Consider the following 26,491-nt stretch of genomic DNA (forward strand, 5'->3'; position numbering starts at 1 on the left):
CACGGTGGAACTCTAAACAGCCTGGCCGGGGTGGAGAGGGACCATCAGACGCAATTAGCTCGGCCACAGCAGGAGGTATTAAGTGCACTGACAAGCACAGGCTGAGAGCTCTGGGTGCCCAGAGCAGGAAGGATTGATTCTAACAGAGGCTCTCATAGAAGACCCGGGATATAAAGTGGGGTGTGAAGGAGCCCGGGGACAAGTTAGTGGTAAAACACCTCCTGGGAGAGGAGTTCTTTTCTGATTTTGAAATTAGCCTGGTGGTGAGCATGAGGCTGATGTTCAAGCTGACCTGATTTGGATTCCCAGATCTGCCTTGTCTATAAAACCTTCAGTGACTTCTTTTTTTTTTTTTTTTTTTTGGTCTCAGCCCGAGAAGATGGCTCAGTGAGTGAAGTGTTTGCATTGCAAGCTTGAAGACCTGAGTTCAATCCCCAGAGCCCACATGCAAAATCCGTATAGTGGCGCATGCTTACAACACACGTGCGTGGGAGGTCAGAGACAGGGTATCCCCAGCCTTGCTGATCAGCTGGTAAACTGTAGACCAATGGGAGATCCTGTCTCAGAGAACAAGCACAAGGGGACAAAGTGACAGCTCTTGAGAGACAACACCTGAATTTAACTTCTGGCTTATACATACATTCACACATGCATGCACAAACATGTGCACACACACATCAAACCTTGGTCTTTTAGTCTGCAAATGCACAGCTACATACCTTCTGCTGGACTGTTAGCATTGCCATGAGGGGAAATACATTAACAATGCAGATGTTTAAGGAATGCATAATCAAAAATTGATCTGATTGTCTATATTACTGCCATTTTCTTTGCAGTGAACATTATCTCAGTCTTTTGGGTAACAAGCAAAACTCACCAGTTACTCTTGAGATCAGACAACTTACAAAGTTGCCTTAGTGCACCCACAGACTTCTGTTGGTGCCCTCCCTCACCCCAGATCCCAGTATGAACACTTTCGCATCTCTTGGGTCACATGGAGATTTTGTTTAAGGGTTTGTTGATATTTGGAGTAGTCATTCAGTGCACCATGCTACGGATTTGTTTTGTTTTGTTTCTCCAATTTATTCTTCATCCAGTAAGTTCTGCCTTGGAAGGTATACACTTTTGGGGGCATCTTCAACCCTAATAACAAGCACATAACTGCCATCAGCATAGGCAGCTCCTAGGTGAGACCCCTGAGCCGGCCACAGCCTGGCTTTGCTGCCTTATTTGTGCTTCTACTATTGAGAAACATCTCAGATCCCTGGAACCTGGGTAAGCTACAGCCAAACAAGGACAGTATTGGGCCAGTGAGGACCTTCGAGGCCCAGAAACAAGAAATAATTTCTTAGGATAGACAAACATAGGTGGTCCTGTGCCCGAGAGCCCAAGGCTCTTGATACAGATCAACACGTTGATACAGAGTTCCATGGTCTGCTCAGCTTTTCCTGGCTTCTGCCCTTGCTCTGAATAAAGACTTGGGCTACAGTGAAATCTAAACTTTTTTTCTCCCTGCAGTCTGCCTTGTACTCCACCTTCCTCCCTTCTCTGAGTAAATCTGGAAGCCAGTACCTTCCTGAAGGCCCACACTCTATCTGCAGCACGTGCTTCCAAGGGCACCCTTGAGATGCATCTCACTGCACAGTGGGCTCTCTAGAGACCTTCACAGCTTGGGTCCCCAGTCTACAGTTAATAAGGCAGCCAAGTTGGAGACACATTGAACTATCTCCACAGTGTGGGGGCTGAGGAGAGAGCAGGGAGTGCTGACTTTCAGGGCTTAGCTTCTCTCTCACTGACACCAAGGGGTCCCAGCCTGTTTCACATCACCTGGCAATTCTGGCTAGGAGTGCAGACTGGGGAGTGGAATCTGGGGCTATATGAGGACCTCCAGGAGACCCTCATTTATCTGAGGTAATTGAAAGAGATATGGAAGGAAATATATTAGTGGCATATAGAAGTCCATTGTTTATTAATACATGGCCGCTATTGTAGTGTACACCCAGGGTTTCTGTGAGCTGGAGGACACATGCAGGCCCTTTCTGAGGCCTCAGTTGAGTGCTTAGCTCACTCTGAGTACTGGAAAGCGTGGCTCAAAACACTGAAGGGAAAGATGCTTCACTTAAAGCCTTGCGCAAGGCAAGTGTGAACTGCCCACCTCAGCTCACCAGCACTCAGAGAAACGCCAGGTCTATGTAGAAGCCCCTTGAAGTCTAACAGATTCCATGGCTCTAGTACACAGCCCCTAGTCAGAGTTGCCTCTGCTTTATATGTCATGGAGGAGACTGAGGATGGGGTGGGCGTGTCACTGCCTCCTGGGCTCCTTCCACTGCCAAGTGACTCCTTCCACTGCTGAGTGACTTTTCCTGGGGAACAGGCAAACATCTCCCCTCCCCAGACAGCACACCATGAACAAACCAAAGAATGCTTTCACCCAAGTCTAGCTCAGGGAATTGATGAGTTTATTATGGTTTCTCAAGGCTCATGGTGATGGTTTTAATTGTCAACTTGACACAACCGAGACTCACCTTGAAAGAGTGTCTCAATGAGGGATTGTCTGGATCAGGTTGGCTGTGGCTATGTCTTTCTGGTATTGTCTTGACTGCCTTAGTTGATGAGGGGCATCGGGCCTGAAAGTGGGCAGCACGACTCCCTAGACTGTAAGAGCAGAGAAAGCTGACGGAGCTCTGAGCAGACATGTGCTCATTTCTCTCTGGTTCTGACTGTGGTGTGATGTTAGCAGATGTTTGAGATTCCTGTCGCCTTACCATCTCTGTGCTGATGGGAGCCGTGAGATGAATAAGGAAAAGAGGAAAGGATCTGCAGAGTTCGGGGTGCAGCTCACAGGTAGAGAGCTAGCTTGCCTAGCCCATGTAGACTCCGTGCTTGATGCCTCCGCATATTTTAGCCTAAGTTACTTTCTCCACTAAGTTACTTTTTCATCAGGGTAATTTATCACAGCAACAGAAACGGGATGAGAATAAATACGGGTGACTCAAAGGCAGGTGAGTCATAGGAAAGAGCCTCACCCCAGAATGGGTGATGACTTGCAGAAGCCACATCTGTGATGCTTTCTGCACATCTTGTAGGCAGCTCCACCGAAGAGTCTCCAACCCGGAAACAATTACTCATTGTTTATGTAACATGGGGTTGGGGCCTTGTGAAACCTGTAACTTTAGGAGTTTTCTGGACCTCCTAAGTTTCCTTAGCTGCCTGGAACTAAAGAGTTTCACTTTACCCTCGGCAGGGGAAACCTTTCAGTTCACAGTACTTGACTTCACCATGTGCCCAAACTGATGCTCCAGGGAGTTGACATCCCATGGACTCTTCTCTCTCAGCCTGCCCTTTTGATTCTTAAAGTTGTTGGAGGTGTGGAGGACAACAGTTCTGATTCCAAACCTATGTCTATTTCTGTCCTCTTATTGTCCTTGGACAATACAACTGGAATATGTAAAAGCCGATGAAATGGGAGTCCAAAAAAAAAAAAAGTATTTCTTTGGAAACTAATTTGAATACTTTTGAATGGCTCTTAGATCAGTCACCAAAAACATTGTAACATTTGTTACATGTAAAGCAACTATTAAAGGCTAAGGAAAAGCACAAATATATTCTTGGCTTACGTTTGTTTTATAAGTGTCTTCAAGCTCCCAGGACATCAAAAGATCCTTGAATACATGTGCACCTAGGCATCTCAAACTGAACAAAGATCCCTGCCATGCATCACTTTCTGCAACACTCTGGCCTAAACCATCTTTCTCAAATAATCTAATTGCTGTCCCCATTGCAGAGATAAAAGGGCTGCTACCGTAATTATGACTTGAGTAAAGAGCTGTGACAGGAAGCAGCAGTGTGACCTACTTAGGGTAGTCCTTGAAGCAAAGGAGGAAGACAGCAAAGCAAAGGTGGGGAAGTGATGAGGGCAGAGGTAGCTAGACCGAAAAAGGCCTCTAGATGCCACAGAACCGGAACCACAGGCAACGGAAGGAAGATTGTGTGGTTCTTCCAACTGGCGTAGAAGCTTCCCTGGAAGCGTGAGGAAGAAACCCTGGGGGCTCTGGAGAGCTGTTAGGAATGAGTGGCTTCTGTTTCCAAGAGCAAGTTCAGGCTACTGTGCAACTTCCCCGGGGTGGAAGGAGGGACACTGGGTGAGGTGTGACAGGGATGAAGTGACACAGCCAAAGGACCCATAAAGTAGGTCTGTGTGTGAGCAGAGGCAGAGCCTTGTGCTATGGGGGCAGAGAAAATGGGAAATGGGAACAGCATTGGTTCTTGGAGCTTGTGGATATCAAACAAGCAAGCCCTTTATGTAAATAACATAGTGTTTACATATAACTGATTCACATCCTCCTATGTCTTGAATGCAGAATAGACACTATGTAAATTACTGTAATAATGTAGCATTCAGAAAATGATAGGAAGAAAGTCTGCACACAAGGAGAAATGTACTTTAGCCAGTTTCCATCTACAGGTAATTGAAGTCAGATACATAAAGTGAAAGGCCACTGCATTACCTAAATTTGTGATACCTTTTGATTTATTTTGTTTTGCTTTTGTAATTTTGAGACATGAGTATTACCGTATAGTCCAGACCAGCCTTGAACTCAAAAATGTTCCTTTCTCTGCCTCCCAAGTGTTGATGCTCACTGTCATGCCTGGCTGCAAAATCTGTGGTGTGCGTGCATGTGTGTGTGTGTGTGTGTGTGTGTGTGTGTATGTGTAAGTGTGTAAAAGCCAATGGTCCCCAAGTGTTCTTAATTCCTCTCCATCTTATTACTTGAAAGACTCTCTCACTGAACCTAGAGCTCACTGAATCAACTGGTCTCCCTGACCAAGGTCCAGGTATCCTCTGTCTCTACTTCACAACCTCTCAAATTTGAGGTGCGTACCCCCTTGCATCCGGCTTTTTCTGTGGATTTTGGGGATCTGAATTCAAGTCCTCATGCTTACATGTCAAACAGTTTATTGACGGGGCCGTCTCCTCATCCTCTAAGCTCTGACCTCTTAAACAGGAATCTCAGCCTGGTGAGACAGATTGGCAATGAAAGGCTCGTGTACACAGGACAAACTGAGTTCTATCCCCAGAACCCACATGGTAAAGGAGAGATACAACTCCCCAGAGTTGTTCTCTGACCTCCACACACATGCTGCTGCACAGGATAGCACGCCCCTCCGCCCCACACACACCCAAGCATGCTAGAGTACTAGCCCACAGGGCAAGATGTGTCCACGGGCACAGTAGTGGCATAAAGATTATCAGAGCCACCAATTGATCGTAGTTGGAAATGAGTCCTGCTCCACAGGAAGGAAATCTTGCCCAATTAGTTCTGCTTAAGCCTTAGCCAAAGAAGCTTCTCTCTGCAGTGAGCAGCTGTCAAGGTCGAGACTTGAAAGAGGTCAAAGGGCTTGTCTTAATTAGTGTTACTGTTGCTGTGAGGAAACACCATGACCAACAGCGACTTGGGGAGGAAAGGGCTTATTTCATTCAAGCTCCATAGAACAGTTCGTCATCAAAATCAGCGAGAGCAGAAACTTAAAAGGGTAGGAACCTGGAGGCAGGAGCTGACGTAGAAGTCACAGAAGAGGGCTGCTTACTGGCTTGCTCCTCATGGCTTTCCCAGCTTCTTTTCTTATAGAACTCAGGACCCCCAGCTCAGGGATAGCATCGCCCACAATGGGCTGGAACTTCCCAAATCAATCACAAATTAACAAAAAGCCCTACAGTTGGGTCTTCTGGGGGCATTTTCTCAATTGAGGTTCCCTCCTTTCAGATGATATAAAACTATCCACGCCCCTGCTGAGCATAAGTGACTATCAAGTGCTTATCCCTGAATGGGACATCTGGGTCTGCATCTCCATCCCCCTCAAGGCTCAAAGACCATCATGGGAAAGCCTGAAGGCAAGACTGTGAGAGTAGGAGGATGAGGAGGAATGCCACGAAATGGTGTCTTCCAGACATGGCAGGGCCACTGTACTCCTGACACATGGATGGCAGCTGTGGCTCCCTGTGTCAGATCACGTCAACAAGATCAGTGAACATTTCAGCAGGCAGTGCTAATTGGTCTCAGTAGATGGTTTAAAAAAATGGGGAAGACGTAGAGATAGGACAAGAAAATGTTGAAGGTGTGTGGGAAGAGGTAGGGGTGAGTATGATCAGGATGCTTTACGTATGTTTACAGGATTTTCAAAGGATAGATAGAGGATACGGTTAAAAGTTAATTTAAGAGATAAATAAGTTCTATTCACGATTTGGTGGGATAAGCCATTAATATAGGCAAACTTCAAGTTAATTTTTGAAACCCTTGTGTGATTGCATAGAGGGAAATCTCTACAAGGACCCCAGGCAAGTGGTTAATTTTCTCTTGTTTGGTATTTATTGGCTGTGCAACTCAGAGCAAGCTGTCGAAATCCAGGAAGGTCATAGAGAGAAGGACGACTCTTATCTTTTCCTGCTCACCCCTGTGCCATTTGAAAAAAAAAAAAAAAAAAAAAACAATGGCTCCCCTATTCATTGTACACAACAGTGAGTTTAGGTCTTGGGCAATCTGACTCCAGGCTTTGCGCCTCATTGCATGTAAGCAGGTGCTGGTAACCTGGTGCCACAGGTGAGCAAACCAACATACATCCAACAGTGTGCCCATATCAAAGCCAGAGCTAAGCTCAGAGACTTTACAAGCAAGCCAGAAGCAAGCCTTTCCCTAAAGGTGTTCGCGGTCTTCTAAAGACAAATGCTGAGAAAGTGCAACAGAACAGGAAGGGAGGAATGACGTTTCTGGAAGGTTTTTCTCCAGGAATCTAACTGGATCTCAAAGGATATGCCAGGTTTTCGTGGGTTGAAGGGCAATTCTGAGGAGCACTGTAGAAGTATGGTGGCCTGAGAGGAAGCAGTTCCCTCCCTGCCACAGTGTGGGCTGTTTGGAGAGATGAGCATGTGAGTTGAGCTTCTTCTCCAGGAAGCTCTGGGGCTGTCGCCCAGAAGCAAGCCAATGGGCAGGCACACTTCCTTGCACTGCTTCCCACCAGCTTCTCGCCTGCTGCATAGGCCACGTCTTCCTTTCTTGCTTTCTTGGCATGCTCTTTGCTGCAGGGTTCATTTGAACTGATGTTTTCCCTGAGGTCACACGCTCCAGGGAGCTTCATTTTCCTGGGCCTAGGAAGATGATGCACAGAAGAAGATATACTGCTATTCTTGGAATTTCTTCTGAAACCCCAGGCTCCTGTATTGCTTTCCAGGCGGAGCTATTTCTTGAAATGTTCTGAGAAACCTGGAAAAACATTCAAATGATGGAATAAAAGGCACTAAATACAGAGTTCTGAGGAGCTGCTGGTTTCTTTTACAGTGATTGTCAAGATCTGAGTAGGAACACCCAAGGCCGGCCAGTCTGTGTTCCCTGGTTTTATGCCTCAACTTACCCTTCTGTAAAGTTCTGTGTGAACAATGGGAAAGTTACAGAGCATGAGAGCCACTTGAATCCCACACCACAAATAATGAAATGAATTCCCAAGGAAAATAACTTCTCTAAGGTCACAGAGAGAAATTATGGCTTGTTTGGTCACCTATCTATCTATCCATCCATCAGTTCATCTCTCCGTCCTCTTCATCCACACATCCATCAACTCACCCACCCATTCATCCACCTATTCATATGCCACCATCTACCCATCCCTCCACCCATCCCACCATTCCACTCACTCCTCTCAGCGCAGCCCTGTAGTGCTTCCCCAGTGCCTGGCCAGGTGTAAAGTCTAGAACACTAACAGTATATAAAATAGAGTGTAACTTCTGTCCTCATGGATATTATGAGATTAAATTTTAAAAATTAAACAAAACAAAGATAGAAATAAGCTACAATGGAGATAAACAAGATATTAAGATAAAGAATGAAAAGGAGGGAACATTCAAGCTGAGATTTGAAGAATAAAAAAGGAATAAGGTATCTAAGGAATGTGTGGGCAGGGTCTCACACAGCCCAGACTAGCCTGCAACTTACTATGTATCTAAGGATCACCTCATCCTCTCTCCCCCCCACTTCTTGAATCCTGGGATTATAGGCATGTGCCACCATTCCCAGTTTGTGTGGTGCTAGAAATTGATTCCAAGGCATTGTGAATATTATGCAAAGATGCTCCCAAGTGGTTTTCTGCAAAAGTTCTAAGACAATTTCAAAAATTGCAATTTCCAAAAAAAAAGAAATGGTAAGAGAATGACCAGTGTGTCGCTCAGGTGGAAGATGCTCTCAGGCTGAGAGCAACTCTGGGAGAATCCAGAAGCCTGAAGCTCACAATTCTTCACACCCATCAAAGAGATACTGTGGGCATAGGAAGACTAAGCAGCCAACTCTTCTCTGCAGAAAGAAAGCAGTTCAGCCTTCTTCTGTGGGTACCCTCGACGTGATTAGTGTTCACAACTTGGAAATCAATCAAGGCAGAGTCTGGAGCAAATTCAGATCTATATGCAAGAGGGATTTGGGTCTGACCATGTGATTTGGTTTTAAGATCTGGAAAGTTTCGTTCAATGGCATCCTCACTCCTCCCCCTTTCCCGTACCAGCCTCACCCAGTACTCTAGGGAGAAGGTGGATTTTGCTGTTAAGGGCACCTTTAGACTGGCATTTCAGCTGTTAGGAAACTTTGGTCCTGATTGACAGGTGCCAGTCAAATTGGCAGGTGTGCGTAGCCATGCATGCTCGCTGCTTGGCCAAGGAAGGTGCATTTGCAAGTATGATTTTCACAGGGAGAGAATAGCAAATAAGAAACAAGAGGCTGTTTTTTTTTTCCCCCTGTTCACTCAGAAAACGGGAATTAATACAGTCAAAGGAGCAGTCCGCTTCACTTAATGGATGATCCACCCTGTATTCCTCACAGTGACGGCGCCTTAAAGAACCAGCAAAAGATGCTTAGTGATTGGGCGAGGGGGATGGAGCTAAAGGGAGAGGCAGTTAGGAAACTGGTTTCTCCCTCAGTTCCCTTCCCTTGGATGATGTCCCTGCCTCTACCTATTCTAGGTTGCTCACACACTAGTTCCTAGAACTAGGTAGATGTGATTCCATATCAGGGCCCTGCAGTGAATTCCAACCCCTGCCCCACAAGAGAATCATGAGCACTCACCCTATCTTAGACTGCAGCCGCAATCTGGGCCCCTGAATTCAGCCCAAGAAAGGTCCTTGTTGAGGTCCACTTCCAATCCCAGCCCTTATCTGATTCCAAACAAAAACTCCTCATTTGGCTTGTCGACCAAGCCCTTCAATTCACAGAGTTGACAGGCCAACAAACCTGCCTACACCTTGGCCTCCCAAGGCCCAAGTACAATGCTTCATGGTCCCTGACATACAGCAACTTCCTGTACAGATTTCTGAACATGCATTTCCACTCAAGATGAGGTCTCCTCTGCCATTCATCAGAGCAGACCAGCAGCAGAGGGGACACTCTAATGGGTCCTCCAGTACAAAGCTGCCCACCAGGGGATGGGACAGAAATCTGGAACTGAGAACTTCTATACTGATCTGCCTCATTATTTCCCTTATGTGATCATAGCTGGTATCCACCCAAGAGCTTAGGGGGCCCATTGACACTTACACAGAGGGCAATAAGAGGCAGCCTTCTTGCAACTAAGAGGCCATTCATGAGCTTTGGCCCTCTCAAGCCCCTTTCTCTTGCCTCCTCTCCTCACATTGTAAAGAGCATACATTAGTCGTTACAATGACTATAAGCCATCAAAAAGAGACCTGTCCACAGACTTGCCTCCATGGTCCCTGGCCTCTTGCTCATCTGTATGTGGGCTCAGGAGTCATTATTTCTTCCTTGCTCAATTTACAGCATGTTTATGAGGGGAAATAAATGGGTGAGAAGCAAGAGTCATAGAATATGCCTGTGATCGAACCAGGGTGCCTGAATTCTTAGTCTTCTACAGAATGTTGATTGGGTGGATCAGCCAAGCTCAGTCTGCTATCTTATAAGGTAGAGCAATAACTATGTCTTTCAGTATTAATATTAGGGATGAGGGTGTTTCCCAGTGATAGATTTCTTGCCTAGTGTACTGGTTCCCCTTGATGGTCAACTGAGTCATCTGAGAGAAGACGTTCTCAGTTGAGGAATCTTCAAGATCAGATTAGCCTGTGCACATATATGTGAGGGATGATCTTGATTATAAATGGCTGTAGGAGGACCTGACCTACTGTGGGCCACACCATTCCTGTGACGGGCAGTGCTAGGCTGTGGGGAAAAGCATAAGCCAGGGAGTTAGGGAGCAAACAGCATTCCTTTGTGGTTTCTGCTTCAGGTTCCTGACTTCCTTCAGGGATGGACTGTACCCTGGAAGTGTAAGATGAGACAATCCTTTCCTTCATGAGGTTTTTAATCAGAATGTTTTATCACAGCAGCCGGCAGGAAACTGGAGTGCCTAGCATATGTGGGGCCCCTGGTTCTACCTGTGCCCCCTTTCCCATTAGTAACTATTAAATTAGTATTTGTAAAACATATTTGGCATAGTGTTGGCACACAGTGGTACCGTGGTTGTTTGAAGTTGGCTGTTTTTATGATGCAGAGAGTGAGGGTTCTGGTTGTGTTGACACACCTTCATAGCACAGGTCACAAGAGTGGGACAGACCTGCATTCGTATGCTAACTTCATCCTGTATCTTTGGACTGAATCACAAAGGACTAACTAATCTCCTTGAGTTCAGCTTCGTCATGCATGGAAAAGAAAACGTGAATCCCAGCCCTGTTGAGGGGAGTAAAGGAGAAAACCCACATTTACCTAGAGCAGCATTAGACCCGCAGTAAATACTGGGTAAGCGACACAACCACAGTGAGAAATAAGAACGGTGTTGCTGCCGGCAGCGCCAGCCACCTGGAGCAGCAAAGTCACCAGCAGACAACATCACACACCATCAAGGGAGGCGAGAGGCTCTACCAGTGAGAATCTTGACACTCGTTGTGCATATTCTAAACACATGCAAATTAAATAAAGCTTAAAGAGTAGTCAGTCAATCAGCTAGCTGTCTGGTAGGAAGATTTTTCTAGATCAGTGGTCCCTTAAGGCCGGGTACCTTCAGTACTAAAATCTATGACCCTGTGAGGTCTTACTCCTGAATGGATGATGAGTCAGGGACAGTGCGCATTGTGTGTCCCAGCCTCGACAGACTCTCTTCCCATCACAGTCTGTATGTGTATGGTCCAGGCCAAGTAGTTTCCCGTGCAGTGTGAACATCCTTCCTTCCAAACCCATTCGGCATCATAAGGGCCGAGTTATGTAAGGGGATGTGAACCCTCCATGCCGAGGGAGCACGGCTGTTGTGGGAGGAATACATCAGACATGGCCGGGTACCAGCACCAGCCTGAGAGTAGCACTCTCATCCTGTCGATCCCAGCTGACAAGAAATGACCTCCGAGAGTGCTGGCCGACACACACAAGGCCTGCATCCCTTCCTGCTAGACCCACGGGTGTAGGCGATGACCTCTCTTAGAATAATGTGTGGGAAAGAGGCATCACCAGGCGTGCTTGTGCTTATCCCTCAACTGGTATGCACAGGAGTCAGTGCATTTCATGCACCAAGAAAAGCCGCAGTCTTTACGTTCAGTGGAGCTTTGCCTTAGCTGCAGGTGAAAGGACACCTACAGAACATCATTTGAAAATGTGTAAGCAATGCATCCATCCCAAGCAAGAGACATTATGGAAGAGAGAAGGGGTCAATAGTCAAGAATACATCTTGGAGACAGAGGAGATGGCTGAGCGGGTAAAACATGAGCCATTCAAATATGAGGACCAGGGTTCAAGTTTCCAGAACCCATGTAAACACCAGGCAGACATAACAGCCAAGTATAACCCTAATTCTCATGAGGCAGAGATGGGATTCCCTGGAGCAAGCTCAATCAGTGACCTCTGGTTTTAAAGGGAGAGACCTTGCCTCAACATTTAAGATAAAGGGTGATCAAAAAGACACCTCTGCCTCTATATGTGAGTACACACACACATACACATGCATATACACACACCTGCACACACACACACACACACACACATTTTAAACATAGCATCCTTATCTTGATACAAGCATTTGTTCATTGATCCATCTACCAAAAGTACTGTACAATCACTGTGCAAGTCCCCGTAGGAGTTGTAAAGAATAATGCAGCCTTTATAAGGGCAGGGTACCGTACGTGTCCCTCATTTCTCTATCTCAGAGTTCGGCCCACAGGGTGTAGATAAAAATGATAGGATCAGATATGTCATATTATTGAATACTCAGTGCTTCGAAGTGTAGGTCATTTGTGAAGCTCCTATCTTGATCTTGAGCCCTGCTGTATGGAGTAGGAGCAGCGTGAAATCCTGCAGCCATCCGTTGGTTGGTTTGCTCTTCGGCCTCGCAGGACCTGCACTTCACCTTTGCTGTGCCTGGTAAAAGGGTTCCTTACCTGCTTCCCCTGGCCCTTCAGGCAGCCTATGCCCTGAGCAATCTTGATATGTATGAAGCTGTTCACACAAGTGGCTAGGGCAATGGTGACAAGAAAACGTGTGTGTGAAACCCTGCACAGATGGTGGAGATGCTCAGTCTCTGGATTCTCGGAGGCTGTGTAGCCACCCAACGCACTTTTACCCTGTTAGCCTCCATCCATTTCCTTTTGTGTCTTCCAAGAGCACACACTAACAAAGCCTGTGTTGTAGATAGAACTTCGCAGATACATACTTCATGGACAGAAGTGCACTTTTAGTGAAAAGGCTTGGAGGGAAAGAGAGCAGGAGGCAGAAGGGCTGCCCAGCCTAGGGCCTGCCAATGGCCAGAGACACCGAATACTTGAACTCGAGACTCCCATGCTGGTAAGCTCGATATAAGCAAATTATAAGTGCCCATTCCCATTTTTAAACTGTGCCTTTGACTCAGCACAGTCCTTCCATCCACAGTGTCTCTTGTCGTGTACTTCCACGATACAATCACAGGGCTGGAAGTCAGTGCGATGAGCTAGTGCTGACCTTCTCAGATTGAAGCGAGAATTCTGCAGATTCCCATGTCACACACTGAGTGGCCTAGACCTTGAAGAGCATTAATCCTTTAGCCCTACACACAGCGACAAGCTTGCCTTCTCTCCAGCCTCACCCAGCTACTTCATTCTTTCTCTATATCGGGTTCACATGGTTATCTCCCGTCTCTACACACACACATCCCTGAAGATGAAAGCCGGGTCCACACATGCTATGCAGATGCACCCCACCTCTCTCCTCTACACACACAAACATACGATGATGGAGGCAGGGCCTTCCCATACAAGTGCACCTATCTGTCTGTCTGACTATCTATCTATCTATCTATCTATCTATCTATCTATCTATCTATCTATCATCTATCTATCATCTATCTATCATCTATCTATCTATCTATCATCTATCTATCATCTATCTATCTATCTATCATCTATCTATCTATCACCTATCTATCTATATTTCTATCTCTGTCTTTCTATCTACACACACACACACACACACACACACACACACACACACCTGAGGATGGATCCAGGGTCTCACACATGCTAGGCAAATACAACACCAGTGAGCTCCAGCTCAGGTCTTTCCTGTGCTTTCCCAGATTACATCTTGTTGCTGTGCTCTCTTCAGGGCTTCCGTCCCTCTACACGCAGCTTCTCTTCTGGCCCCTTGCCTAACCAGCTCTTCACCATGATGATTTTTCCACTCAGTCACAGATGCTATAGAGAGGGGCTCCTTGGCACCTGTTAGAAGCAGCTGGCCACCCTCTCCTGGTCTCATTGTATTTTCTTTGTAACAGCTGCAGCATCCAGAATGACCCCCTATGACTGTGGTAGCGCCCTCTCCTTTGGGACCACAGACTCCTTGACAGTGGAGACTGTGTATCCAGTGTTCACCTCCATGTTGGGGATACTACATTAGGCTAAGAGGCTGAAGACAAGACTGTCTTTGCTCAAGGCCACACTGCTACTAACCTGGATAAACCAACGCACTGAGACACTGCCCGGCTGTCCGCATAGAACTGTGCCCCCATAAAGGCAACCCTCGGGATGCCTCTGTGTAGACCATCTCTGCTGACTTGCCCACTGCCGGAGGCCATGGTGTAGCTAATAAACTCACCACTTCTCCCTTTTCTATCTTGGGAATTTTTTCAGCACCTGCGTCACTGACCTGTCACAGCTTCCCAGAACCCGGAACCTTCTTTCTGCCCAACACACACTGCCTGTTCAATGGACATTTGCTAGATGGATAAACTAAGAAGACATAGAACATTCTTTCCTTTAGAGCTACATACACACCTCTAATGCATAGGAAAGCTCTAGTGGAGGGAGGGAAGAAGGAAGAGAGGGAGAGGAGAGAAAGAGAGGAGGAGGGGAGGAGGGGAGGAGGAAGAGAAAAGGAAGGAAGAGGTGGAGGGAAGGAGGAAGGAAGAGGCAGGGGAAGATGAGAAGGGAGGAAGAAGGGAGAAAGGGAAGGAGAGATGAGATGGAGGGAAGGAGAGAAATGAGATGAAGGTGTGAAGGAGGGAAGGGAGAAGGACCTCATCATCCAGATGTTTCCAGTACAGCTCAGGATGGAGAGCCATCAGCACCAGGCCAGTGTCTCTGTGGGGACAGCTCTGAGCCCCCACTGAGTTCTGAAGCAGCAGGAGGAAAGGCTCCTCAGTCAGTCTGCCCCTCCCCTTTCCTTCAGCAAGAAACCCACACAGTGAATTTAAATCGCACAGCCAGTGAGCCTGGCCTGTTTCTAATTCTCAGACTCATATACAGTCACATCCCATCGGCCTCCTGGGTCCCGGTCCTCAGTTCTCCAGCTGGACAGTAAATGCTCAAACTGCTCCGAGGAAGCTGGCTCCTCGGCAGCCTTCCAGTCAGGGCTCTTGGGCCTGGCTGAAGACAGATGCCAGCAAGCTGAGGGAAGAAATGCTGGCACCAAGCGAGGTGCCTAAGCTTAGCAGGTCCCGGGTACTTAGTAGGTCCCTGTTCACCTCCAACGTTGTGCCAGGTCCTGTACCCCAGAATGCATTGCCCTCTGCGGCTGCTCTAATGTTCCTCTGCAGGTGGATAAACTGCTTCTTTACCTGGGCAGGCAGCACACATCCTGGCCTGCGGCCAGCACTCAGTCAGCACTGGCTCTAACAGCAAGTGGGACTGTTTGTTCAGTATCCTCAGGCTCCTCCATGATTTCCCTTGACGTGGATTTACTGAAGTCATTAAGAATCCCCAGAAAGGCCAGAAGCACGCTTGTCTGGGGTCATCACAATATCTCAATTTTCTTGCAACAGTAAATAGTAGTTAACTGTATCAGAGACCTGGGGAGGGTTTGCCTCCTAGGTGACAGACAGAGATACGCCAAATGTGTCTCAGAATCCTCAGTGAGTGTGGTTTTGTTCAGAGGGAATGGGAACGAGTATGTGGTACTTCTCCATGGGTCAGGACTAGAGCCAGAGCATAGAAGGGGGCGGGGCACTGTCCTCTGAGTGACAGACATAACGCAGGTTTCATTGGATAAGACATTAGAGTTGAATGAGAGTCCAAATTGAAAGGGTGGAGTTGCTCAGGTGTATGCAGCGGGGGAGGGGGAAGGAGTTAGTGTCTACACATCCTCCCACATATGTATATGTTGTAGCTCCCTCCCCCAAAAGGAAGCTGTCCCCGTCACCTCATTATCCAGTATTTTCCATGAGGCTGACACACTTCCAGGGATTGAAGCCAGGAGCCAAGGAGAAATGTCAGAGAGAGAGGTTTTAAAGGAAGTGACAATTACAAAGCAGCAGATACAGGGAGTTCCCTCCCATGGAGGGAACTGTCAGAGACAGTGGCCAGGCCCGGAGATTTACTGATGCTAAGTGGATGGTACTGCAACCAGGCGAGACTATCAAAGGGCCCCTGTGAGCAGCAGCCTGGCCAGGGCTGCCACGCTGAGCAGCTTGGGGCCTTTCCTGCCCTGTGTCTCCCCGAAGGAGAGCCCTGGCTCGATTTTCACTTCCTCCAGTTGTTGGACGTGCTCTCCTGCAGACTGTCCTGGAGGCAGGGGCCTTGCACTGGACACAGCAGCAGGATCCCAGAGCTCCATGGTCTCACAGGACCTTTGTGCCTGTTATTCCTTCCTTACCCCTGGAATATGCTTCATAGACAGTGACTGCAGCTAACACTCTGCTTTGGTTGAGGTCTCCTTATACTGTTCTAGTGATACTTGCTCTCCCGCTCCTATGTGCGTGCGTGCATGCATGCGTGTGTGTGTGTGTGTGTGTGTGTGTGTGTGTTGTACATAGACCAGACATTGATGCTGTCAAGCATCTTGCTCAATCTCTCTCCATCTCAGTTTTTGAGGCAGTCTTTCACTGCATCTTGAGTTCACTGATTCCCTGACACCAGATGCAGGTATGACACCATATGTAGCTAGAGATGCCATGGTGAATACATACATATGTAGCTAGAGATGGGTCAGTACAGATTAAAGACAGAGGTTAATAGATGTAGGTAATGATGATGATGATGATGATGATGATGATGATGATGAAGATGATGATGATAGGTAGGTAGGTAGATAGATAGATAGATAGATAGATAGATAGATAGATAGATAGATAGATAGATAGATAGATGATAGCTATACATATGGCTCTAATGCAGTGCCTTTTTGCCTGGCCAGACAAAGGGCACTTGAAAGAATTTTTCAGAACCTGAAGCCAATCTGTGGGCCAATCTCTTTCTTTCCATCACTGTAGAGAAAGAAGGCGGCATGTCAAATATTTCAGGAACTTGTGCTCCTTAGCCAGACTGGCAGAACTCTCAGGTCCAGTCTTTGCTGTGTGCTGGTCACTAGTCTGTAATTTCCATGGTGGGCTACAAAGAGTCAGTGTGAAGAGACATCTTAAGCCCTGGTCTAATAAACCGGCACACACTGATGAACGCCAGCAGCTCCTGCACTACCCAGGCGTTCCTATGCTGTAGAGTCCACACACAATGCAGCCTGCTGGGAGTCTCTGCTGAGAGTCTGTGCTTCAGCCAGAACACACACACACTGGGGTCCCGCTTCTGCTTGGAAACACTCCTGCTCCTTCATCCCTACTGGTCACATCCAGGAATCGGGAATGTGTCCTCCAACCCCTCATCTACCCTCAGCTAACTCACACCACGGGTCAAATGTTGCATCTTAAATGAAACTCCTGACTCTGCAGGCTCTGGCCTTAGTGGCAACACTCCATCCTGTGGAATTGGAAGACTCCAAAGCTCTACCATCTTCTGGGACTGGAGAGCTGCAAAGGGGGTTCCTGAATGTCTGAGCTCCAAACAGCTCAAACGTTGAATCAGTGAATACCTTCTGGCCAATTAGACCAGACTCTAGAACCCTGGTGCCTGAAGGAGCTGAACATGGCGGAGTCTGAACCATTGTTTCATAGCTGAGAAACACCCGCTCCCAAGAAGACTAAATTTGCTCAAAGTCATCCACGCTCTTCATAATGTTTAAAAGAAAGAAAGGACCATCTGGGTCTTCTGCCATCTAGTCCAGTCCTTGCTCTATGGATCCCTTTTCTCTGCTGTGACTGTTTATTTTCACAGATCCAAAGCCATGCCTTGCAGTATAACTGCCCTTCCATACAGGCCTGGGATCTGTGGACTCTCCTCTCTCCCTCTCCCTTTCTCTCTCTGTGCTTCCATCTCTTTCCCTTCCCTCTACCTCTGTCCCTCTCCTTTTCTTCCTCTAGGATTTAGCTGAAATGAGGAGGCACACCAAAGTAGAAAGACTGAGCTCAGTAACCGCAGGGTGGGGCCCACGATGGGGCCCACCCAAGGAAATATAAGCTAGAACATCCCCCACCCTATTTCTTTTAGGAAACAGTGGTAAATCACAGACTCTTAGTCTGAAGGATAGAGCATCCACTTTAATAAAAGAGATTTGTTAAAGGAAAAAACCAGGAGGTTATTTGAGAAGGAACTTATGGCCTGCTGTGCCTAAGGATTTAAGCAGAGCCATCTCCCTCCCTATTCCCTCTTCTCCCTCCCTCCCACCCTCTTTTTTTCCCTCCCTCCCCACAGCCCTTCTTCCCCTCCTCAACTTCTAAAGATCTAGCAAAAACTGCCATAGCCACTAGGACCCCAGAGACCTGGCTGAATGTGTGAAAGAAGAAGGCAGTGCAGGGTAATGGATCTGGAAGCTGGATTCTCACGGCACAGGACAGTATTTACTGCCCCAAGAGGAAAGGAGGGAGCCTAAAAATACCATGGAGCGGATTATAATATTTTAACAGGGTTTATGTGCGCCCTATGCACACTAACCTCTAGAAGATGGGTTGTGCATTTTGACAAATCTATATTTAACACGGGTGGATAATATACAACACAAGTTCCCTGGTAGAAAAAAAAATCCATACTTATGGAAAACCTGAATCTAGTAATTACAATAGACATTTAAAGACAGTGCCTATTGTGGGCTGTGAACAGAAAGTGAGTCTCATTAGGCAGAAAGAGAAAATAGTTTGAGTGGAGGAGGCTAAGGAGCCACAGAGAAGGAGGTCCAGGGGACCAGCTCCTTCCACCACCTACTCTGGGCCACACGAACTTCCCCTTAAGCATCCAGCGTGCATTCCTGCATCAAATATTTATTAAGCGCCTATGGTGTTCCAAGCACTCTGCTTGCTCCAGGACACAAGCAATTATTCCATTCAGAGAATCCGCGTGGAGCAAAATAGTTCCAGATGTATACAGCAGCCAAGGCTCTCGTTTTAGATACAGCGAATAAGGGATGGGAGCAGAGGCCCGTGAAGTGGTAGGCTGGTGGTGGGGAGGGGAGGAGATGCAGTCAGCTTGGAAAAGTGACACAAGCTGAGAAAGGACTGCGGAGGATTGCTCTTTGCAGAGAGGAGAGAAACAGTGCTGCAGGCTAGAAGGGAACCAGAGAAAGCAGAGTCCCTAGAGAAAACCACCGGACTGCAGATACCGAGTGACAGCCAGGATGGCCAATCAGGGAGGGAGGAGATTGAACAAGGCTGGAAAGGTCAACAGGGCAGTTTTCAGACTCTGTGTCCTGCTCAGACATCAGGGACTTTTCCAGTGTGCAGTGGGAATCTCAGAACCAGAAGTGACCCGATGTATTTTGTTTCATTTGGATTTGTTTAGTTGATAAGCTTCCTTTAGTTTCAGAAAGAGAATGGATTCCACTGCTAAAAAACATACACCATGCTGCCTCTCATATAACCCAGATGATTTAAAACTGTATGCACATGTATGTGTGTATTTAGATGTGTGCTTGTATACACATGTATATGTGTATATGTGGCGTGTGCACACGATAGCAGAAGGGAGACCATGCAGGGAAGGAAGGAATCTAATGAGAAGAGGGGGGACAATAGGAAGAAGAAAGACTGTTATATCATGCTTTCTCTGTCAAGGAATCTAGATTCGAAATGTGCACATGAGGGCTGTTTAGTGAGAGTAAGGGGACCAGGGGGAAGAGCAGGAGAGGACGAGAGAGCAGTGAGGTGGGAGGTGAGCAAAGAACACATACCCATGAAAATGTCATAGCGATTTCTGAGAAAATTGGGAAACAACCTTCCTGAAAAAAAAAAAAAAAACTCTGAGATTCCATCTTATACCTGTAAGAACGGCCAAGATCAAAAACACTGAAGAAAACTTATGCTCCAGAGGTTTTTTGGGAAAAGGGAACACTTCTGCATTGCTGGTGGGAGTGCAAGCTAGTACAGCCCCTTTGGATGTCAGTGTGGCGGTTTCTCAGAAAATTAGGAAACAACCTAATCTTGAATTTTGCAGGAAAATGGATGGAGCTAGAAAACATTATTTTGAGTGAGGTGACCCAGACACAGAAAGACAATTATCACATGTACTCACTCATAGGTGGTTTTAAGCATAAAGCAAAGAAAACAAGCCAACAAACCACAATCCCAGAGAATCTAGACAACAATGAGGACACTAAGGAACACTTACATAGATCTAATCAACATGGGAAGTAGAAAAAGACAAGATCTGAGTAAATTGGGAGCGTGGGGATCTTGGGGTAGGGTTGAAAGTGGGAGGGGAGAGACAGGGAGGGGAGCAGAGAAAAATGTAGAGCTCAATAAAAACCAATTTAAAAAAAGAAAATGCCATTGTACTGAAACCTATTCTTTTCTACACTAAAAGTTTAATTAGAAAAAAAAATTCTGAGAGTAATCATAGAATATCCAAAAAGCTTCAAGCATTTCCTAAAAATTATAGAGCATGTGAATAATGGATAGTAATTTAAAATATCAAATAGGCCATGATTATCACTGTCAGCTCTCAGGACAGCATGGAGCAGGTTAGAGTAGACATCTCATGATGTTCGGTCTAGAGGAAGATCTGTCTGTCAGTGGGCAAGTTGTCAAAGTGTTGAGAAAGCCTGGGAGGAGTTGGAGTTTGGGTGTCAGGGGTGGCGATAACTGAAATACAATGTAATCATGTGTGAAATTCTCAAGGAATAAATTAAACATATTGACACTAATAATAATTCTCTAGGAATATTTTTGAAGACTCAATATGTTAATGTATACTGAAGGTCTGGGTGTCCCCTATTTGAAGCAAAGACTGTGAACTCTATCAGATAGAAAAGTGAAGAGTCCAGACTGTCTGAGGGGCAGCTCAATCCCATGCCCTTGGTCTTGTCCCCATCACATTCTCATCTAAGCAGCAATGTAACCACCCACAAACCAGCATTGGTAACTGCTTGGGTCCTACAGAATGGATCCTGTGGGGATATTTACACGGCTAAGCTGTTGTTGTGGCTGATAGTCTGAAAAGGCTGGAAATCTCCTAGCAGGATGTATGATTGCAACATGAACATCAGCAGACTTACACTGAGAGGAAGGGCAAGGCGGAGAAGATCAATACTTGTGTTCCTAAACCACGACAGCAGCAACAGTAGGCTGCCGCCCTTCCTAGAGCAGTTTTTAAGCTTTGCCGTAAAGTCGTGGCTAAAGAAATGAAAGGTGACCACACAGGCAGCATTTTTACCCACTTTGGATTTGACCTAGAACATATACACATGAGCATGCCTGTTAACTGTGTGTGTGCCTGTGTTTGTCAGCATGAACACATGGAAGTCTGAAGACAGTCTCACAAGCTCACCTTTCTTTCTATATTACTTGAGACACGTTTTCTCTATTGTTTGCCAGTGTATGCAGACTAGCTGCCCCAAGAAATTCCAGACACCCTCCTGCCTCCAGCTCCCATCTAACCATAAAGCAGTAAGATTACAGGCACACATACTACTGTGCCCAGCCTTCCACATTGCAGGGATTCAAATTCCCGCCTTCCTCCCCACTCTCATGATCAACATTTTACTCACTCCGCCATCTCCCCAGCACAAAATCGCTTTCAACCATCAGTTTCAATCTGCCCTCTGAAAAGTGACCCTGTCATTCTTTTCTTAACACAGTTCTTGTGGTGACAGGAAGAGCTAGTTATGTAGATGCGGTGGTTTGCTGTGTGGCTACTATAATCAATAATCACGATACCACTGATCTATAACAGGCATCTGATAAACATTGGCTGTGGGCAGATGGAGGAGGGTTTGCACCAATGAAAGTGTGCATAGAATGGAAAGACGGGAGGATCAATGGACTGGTGACCAGATTGGCATCTGAAGGCACGGGTGGATGGCTGATTGGTAGGGTGGACGGCTAGACAGCAGATGGCAAGGGATGGTGGGCTAAATGGATTATTTGAGCCATCTGACCATTGGTCTACAGCACCTTCTATTCATTAATTGGGGGGTGGTACTCATACATGTATGTATGCAAGTGTGTGAACCTATGTGCACACGTTCAGAAGGGGGGCATTGGGTGTCACCCTCTGCTGCTCTCTGCCCTTATTCCCTTCCTACAAAGGCCTCTCAGTGAACCTAGAGATTACTAGTTTGGGCTTGACTGGTAGCCAGTGAGACCCATGGATTTTCATGTCTCCCCACCTGGGGTTACAGGTATTTGAAATTATACCTGGCTGTTTCCACCGGTGCTGGGATCTGAACTCAGGTCTTCATGCTGTGCAGCAAGCGCTCTAATCCAGTGAGAGGCTCACCAGCCCCTGCTAACCTTTCTTATCTTCTTTTCCAGTCTGTTCCCAGTTCTCCAAAGGAGTCTATGCCATCTTCGGGTTTTACGAACGAAGGACTGTCAACATGCTGACCTCCTTCTGTGGGGCCCTCCACGTGTGCTTCATTACTCCAAGCTTTCCCGTTGACACATCCAATCAGTTTGTCCTCCAGCTGCGCCCGGAACTCCAGGAAGCTCTCATCAGCATCATCGACCATTACAAGTGGCAGACCTTTGTCTACATTTATGATGCTGACCGGGGTAAGCCAAGGGTTAAGGAAAGGACATGGTTGAGGGATGGAGAAAAATCACCAGCAGGAAGAGTGATGCTCCTCTGTCTCCTTAGAGCACATGGGGAAGCAAGCCAGGTGCTTAATTTGTGTGCAATGATTTCTTGATGGCCAATATTTAACTCCAAGCATGAAAATATATCCTCTGAGAGAGATAGCTGACCCATCAAGCCATTCTGCCATTCACAAGCTCTCATATCTCTGAAGTCCAGGGTCTTCAGCAAAGTGGATCACAGCTCACAGTGTGGTTAACAGAGCGTAAAACAGACCGAGATCTGGATCCTAGGCTCTCTCCTCACCAGCCCTGTGACTCTGGGCAAGTTCTTGATGCATCAGAGTCACCACTTGCATAGTGGGTCAAATTCTCCATGCCTTCATGTCCAGAATGAAAATGAATTTTTACTACTCAAGAATGTATTATGAAGATTCAATGAGCTAATGACTGAAACATGTTTGTTCATTGCCTATAATGTAGCAAATACTACCCTCAATATGTTATCCCCTGTCAACAATATCTTCACCATCAACAGCAGCAGCACCATCATCCCCATCACTGTCACCACTCACACCATCATCATCACTATCATCCCATCATCATCACCACTACTGCCACGAACATGAATCATCATCATCATCACTTTGACCAACCCCACCATCATCATCACCACCATCATCATCACCACTACTGCCACGAACATGAATCATCATGATCATCATTTTGACCAACCCCACCATCATCATCACCACCATCATCATCACCACCATCATCATCACCACTACTACCACGAACATGAATCATCATCATCATCACTTTGGCCAATCCCACCATCATCATCACCACCATCATCTTGATCAGCATCACTGTCATCACATCATTACCATCACCATCATCATCATGTGATAGCAACACCTTCACTCCAAACATCATCATCACCACTCTCAGCCATCATTGCTGCCATCACCATCATCATCCCCTAGAGCTTTCTAAACCCTGCTCTCTTTGAATTCTGCCATCACATTTCCCAATTGGTTCCCATACATTTTACTCTGTGTAGCTTCTTTATGCTGGGGTGCATTTATCTATCACATCTACCTATATGGTACTTGGCGTCTTCTGCATTACATCCTGTTTTCTCTGCTCACTCATCCTCTAACTAGGAACTCTTCTCCTGACCCCTACGGTGTGTTCTTGCCCTGCCCTGCCTCCCTCTTATGTGTGGTCTCATCCTGTAAGAACACTGCCATTGCTAGTGTAAAAAGATAAATGGCCTGGAACTTGAAACCTAGAGGCAGGGTAGCACTTCCCTGGCAGAGTTTCCCTCAGAGAAACTTAGAGACTTTGGATAGGAGGATGGCTGGTTAAAATGGCTTTATAGGCAGAGGAGAAGGTGCTGTTGAGAAAGGTAGGTGCAGAAGGGAAGAACAGAAGCATCCATTTCTTTCTGTTTTCTTTGATCTCTTCTTGTCTCCCTATTTTGATGATTTTTCTTCTCTGATATCATCCACTGTTTGGGTCATCTGCCAATGGTCCCTTTCAGGACAACCTTGTGACATAATAAAGGCTTAAATCAGAAGTGGCAACTCCAGAAAAACGTAATGTAGCCCCTAGAAGGAATTTCTTGGGTTTACAAAAGAACCCACACTATGCAAAGGGCTGTGTCCATCTCAAAACCCAGGCCCTGAGTTGTGCCATTTTCTGGTTGTATGATCATGGAATGATGAAATTTGGTGTCCATATCTTCAAAATAGGAATCAGACTAAGACTGACCCCCTAGAACCTCGTTAACTAAAAGAGGAAAGCCGGCAAAACAGTGCCAAACGTGAAGCTCACTTACACAGCACAACTTTTGCTAAAAATGATACAAAGTGGAAAATCAGATCAGAATCAATTTGTAGATGCATCCTGGGGCCTGATGCCATATTGGTCATACATAGAAAGTATTAACAGTGTCACTAGGAGTTACACATGGAATGCATACAAAAGATTAATTTGCAATGCGACAGCAAAATAGCCTTCTGTGACAAGCACAATACCGACCTACTTCCACCACCCCCTATCCCATTCCTTGTCCCTGGAGCTGGAAAGCCTGTGAATGCTGTAGCCAAAGGGGAGCTAAGGTTACAGATGCAGCAGGGCTGCTCATTAGCTGACCTTGGACAGTGACAGTGGGAGCCAGAAAACTTGGTGTCAGATTGAATGAGGAAGCCTGGGCCATTGTTGCCGGCTTTGAAGATGAAAAGGGCCATGCTCTAAAGGATATGAGCAGAGAGGGCAGACAAACGTGAGCACTGACAGAGTGAGGAGCTCTGCCATCAACACCGCCCTGGCTCCCTGAAATGTAAACTGTACATTGTCACTGATTCACGACACTAAGTTTGTGGTCCTTTGCTGCACAAAAGCAAACAAGTGCACCACGGAGTCTGGGAGCAGAAAGCAGTGGTGCTGAGAAACAGGCCCCTCTGCACAGTCAACCTTCATCAAAGGCGTGGGGAAATAGAGAACGCATTTACCCAACACCTACTGGGTGACGAAGTATTAGCTATTGGAGCCATAACCAAATTCCACAGATTTGTCTGTTATTAGCTATCTTTAGATACTAGGTTGGCCTGTTCTATAAAAAATTACTAAACTTCCCAGTATTGGTTACTCTTCTGCTGCCACGATGAAATATCCTGAGAAAAGCATCTTAAGGAAGGAAGGGCATCTTTTGGTTCAGAGTCCCAGAGGGACAAACAGTCAGTTCAGCATGCTGGGGAAGGCATGGCTGCTGGAGCAGGGAGCAGGACTTAATCCCATTGCATCTACACACGTTAAGCAGAGAAAGAGAACCAGAAATAGGACAAAGCTGTAAAACCTGACTGCCCATTCCCAGGTCCATACTTCGTTTACTAAGGCTCCACCTTCCTAAGATTCCATAACCTCCCCAAAGGGCACCACTAACTGGGGACCAAGTAAATGTTCATACACATGAGTCTCTCTGCCATCTTCTCATTCAAAGTACCTTCGTCCCCAGATAATGACAGATATCATTTAGGAAACCTTTAAGGTATCAGAGCAGCCCGCACCCAACACGCCTGTCTCATCTTCCTCGGAGCATTGGGAGGCAGGAGCTATTTATGCCACCTCTTTACCTTCAAAGAAATCAAAGTTCAGACAGGCAAGCAAGCTGGTCATTTAGCATATATTTTGGATCTGAACCTTTTGTGGGGATTTTAATCAAGAAGTTCTTTTTATTGTCTGCCCTGCCCTGTAAACAGAATAGCAAAAAGGACCGGAAGCTTGCTTCTGCAGCATTCGGACCCACGGAGAGCAGGAACTGAGCTTGTTACAGGAAGGGGGGCGGGGGACAGCAGGGACCACTGAGGGAAGTGGATGCAAACAGCAGAGACTGCAGAGAGAAAGTGGGCGTAGAAGGTGGATGTAGACAGGTAGCTAAATGTGCCTGGTGGAAGGAGGGGTGGGCTGCATCAAGAGCAGGCAGCAAAGGATGTCACCTGAGAATGCTGATGCTGCCATGTCTCTGTCCGCCCCTCCGCTACAGGCCTGTCAGTCCTGCAGAGAGTCTTGGATACAGCTGCAGAGAAAAACTGGCAGGTGACGGCTGTCAACATTCTGACAACCACCGAAGAAGGCTACCGGATGCTCTTTCAGGACCTGGAGAAGAAAAAGGAGAGGCTGGTGGTGGTGGACTGTGAATCCGAACGCCTCAACGCCATCCTGGGCCAGGTACTAAAGGCAACAAGGGGCACAGAGCAGGCGCTGAGGATAATTTGGGAGAAGATGCGTGTGCTTCTGATGCGGGTGTTAGGGAGAGGGGGTCTAAGGAGGACTCTCAAGGAGGTGAAATTTGACGCCTTCCATTTTACATTCTATGAGTCCTAAATTTTTAATCTGACACTTGATGAAGTAACAAAGCCATGGGAGCCTTGATAAGACACTCCAAGTGATCCTCACACTGGCTGACCAAAAACTTACTTCTTAGGCTCCTCTTTATTATTAAAATTAAATTACATTGTCTCTTAGAGCTTACAGAGTCCAGGCTGCAGACAGAGTCCCGTGTTCATGCTGGGATGTGTCACTCACAGAACCAGTATTGGGTATCACATGACCTGTTTTAGGGGCCACCTCCCTTTCCACTCCTTCCTTGAGCAGTTCC

At 46.6% G+C, this 26,491-nt stretch overlaps 1 protein-coding gene across 2 annotated transcripts in view; it reads left to right on the top strand.

Annotated features, from left to right (window-relative positions):
• The window catches only part of Gria1 (glutamate ionotropic receptor AMPA type subunit 1), a 309,709-nt gene that overhangs the window by 147,956 nt on the left and 135,262 nt on the right, over positions 1-26,491 (top strand). For both annotated transcript variants that reach the window (XM_050157644.1, XM_050157643.1), the window contains exons 3-4: positions 22,066-22,305; positions 25,877-26,061. In XM_050157644.1, the coding sequence (XP_050013601.1) occupies positions 22,066-22,305; positions 25,877-26,061 (425 nt within the window). The remainder of the gene's footprint in view (positions 1-22,065; positions 22,306-25,876; positions 26,062-26,491) is intronic.

Source organism: Alexandromys fortis, unplaced genomic scaffold, assembly GCF_014885135.2.
Source record: "Alexandromys fortis isolate MF-2015 unplaced genomic scaffold, M_Fortis_MF-2015_v1.1 scaffold_103, whole genome shotgun sequence".
In the NCBI taxonomy this organism is placed as follows: Eukaryota; Metazoa; Chordata; class Mammalia; order Rodentia; family Cricetidae; genus Alexandromys; species Alexandromys fortis.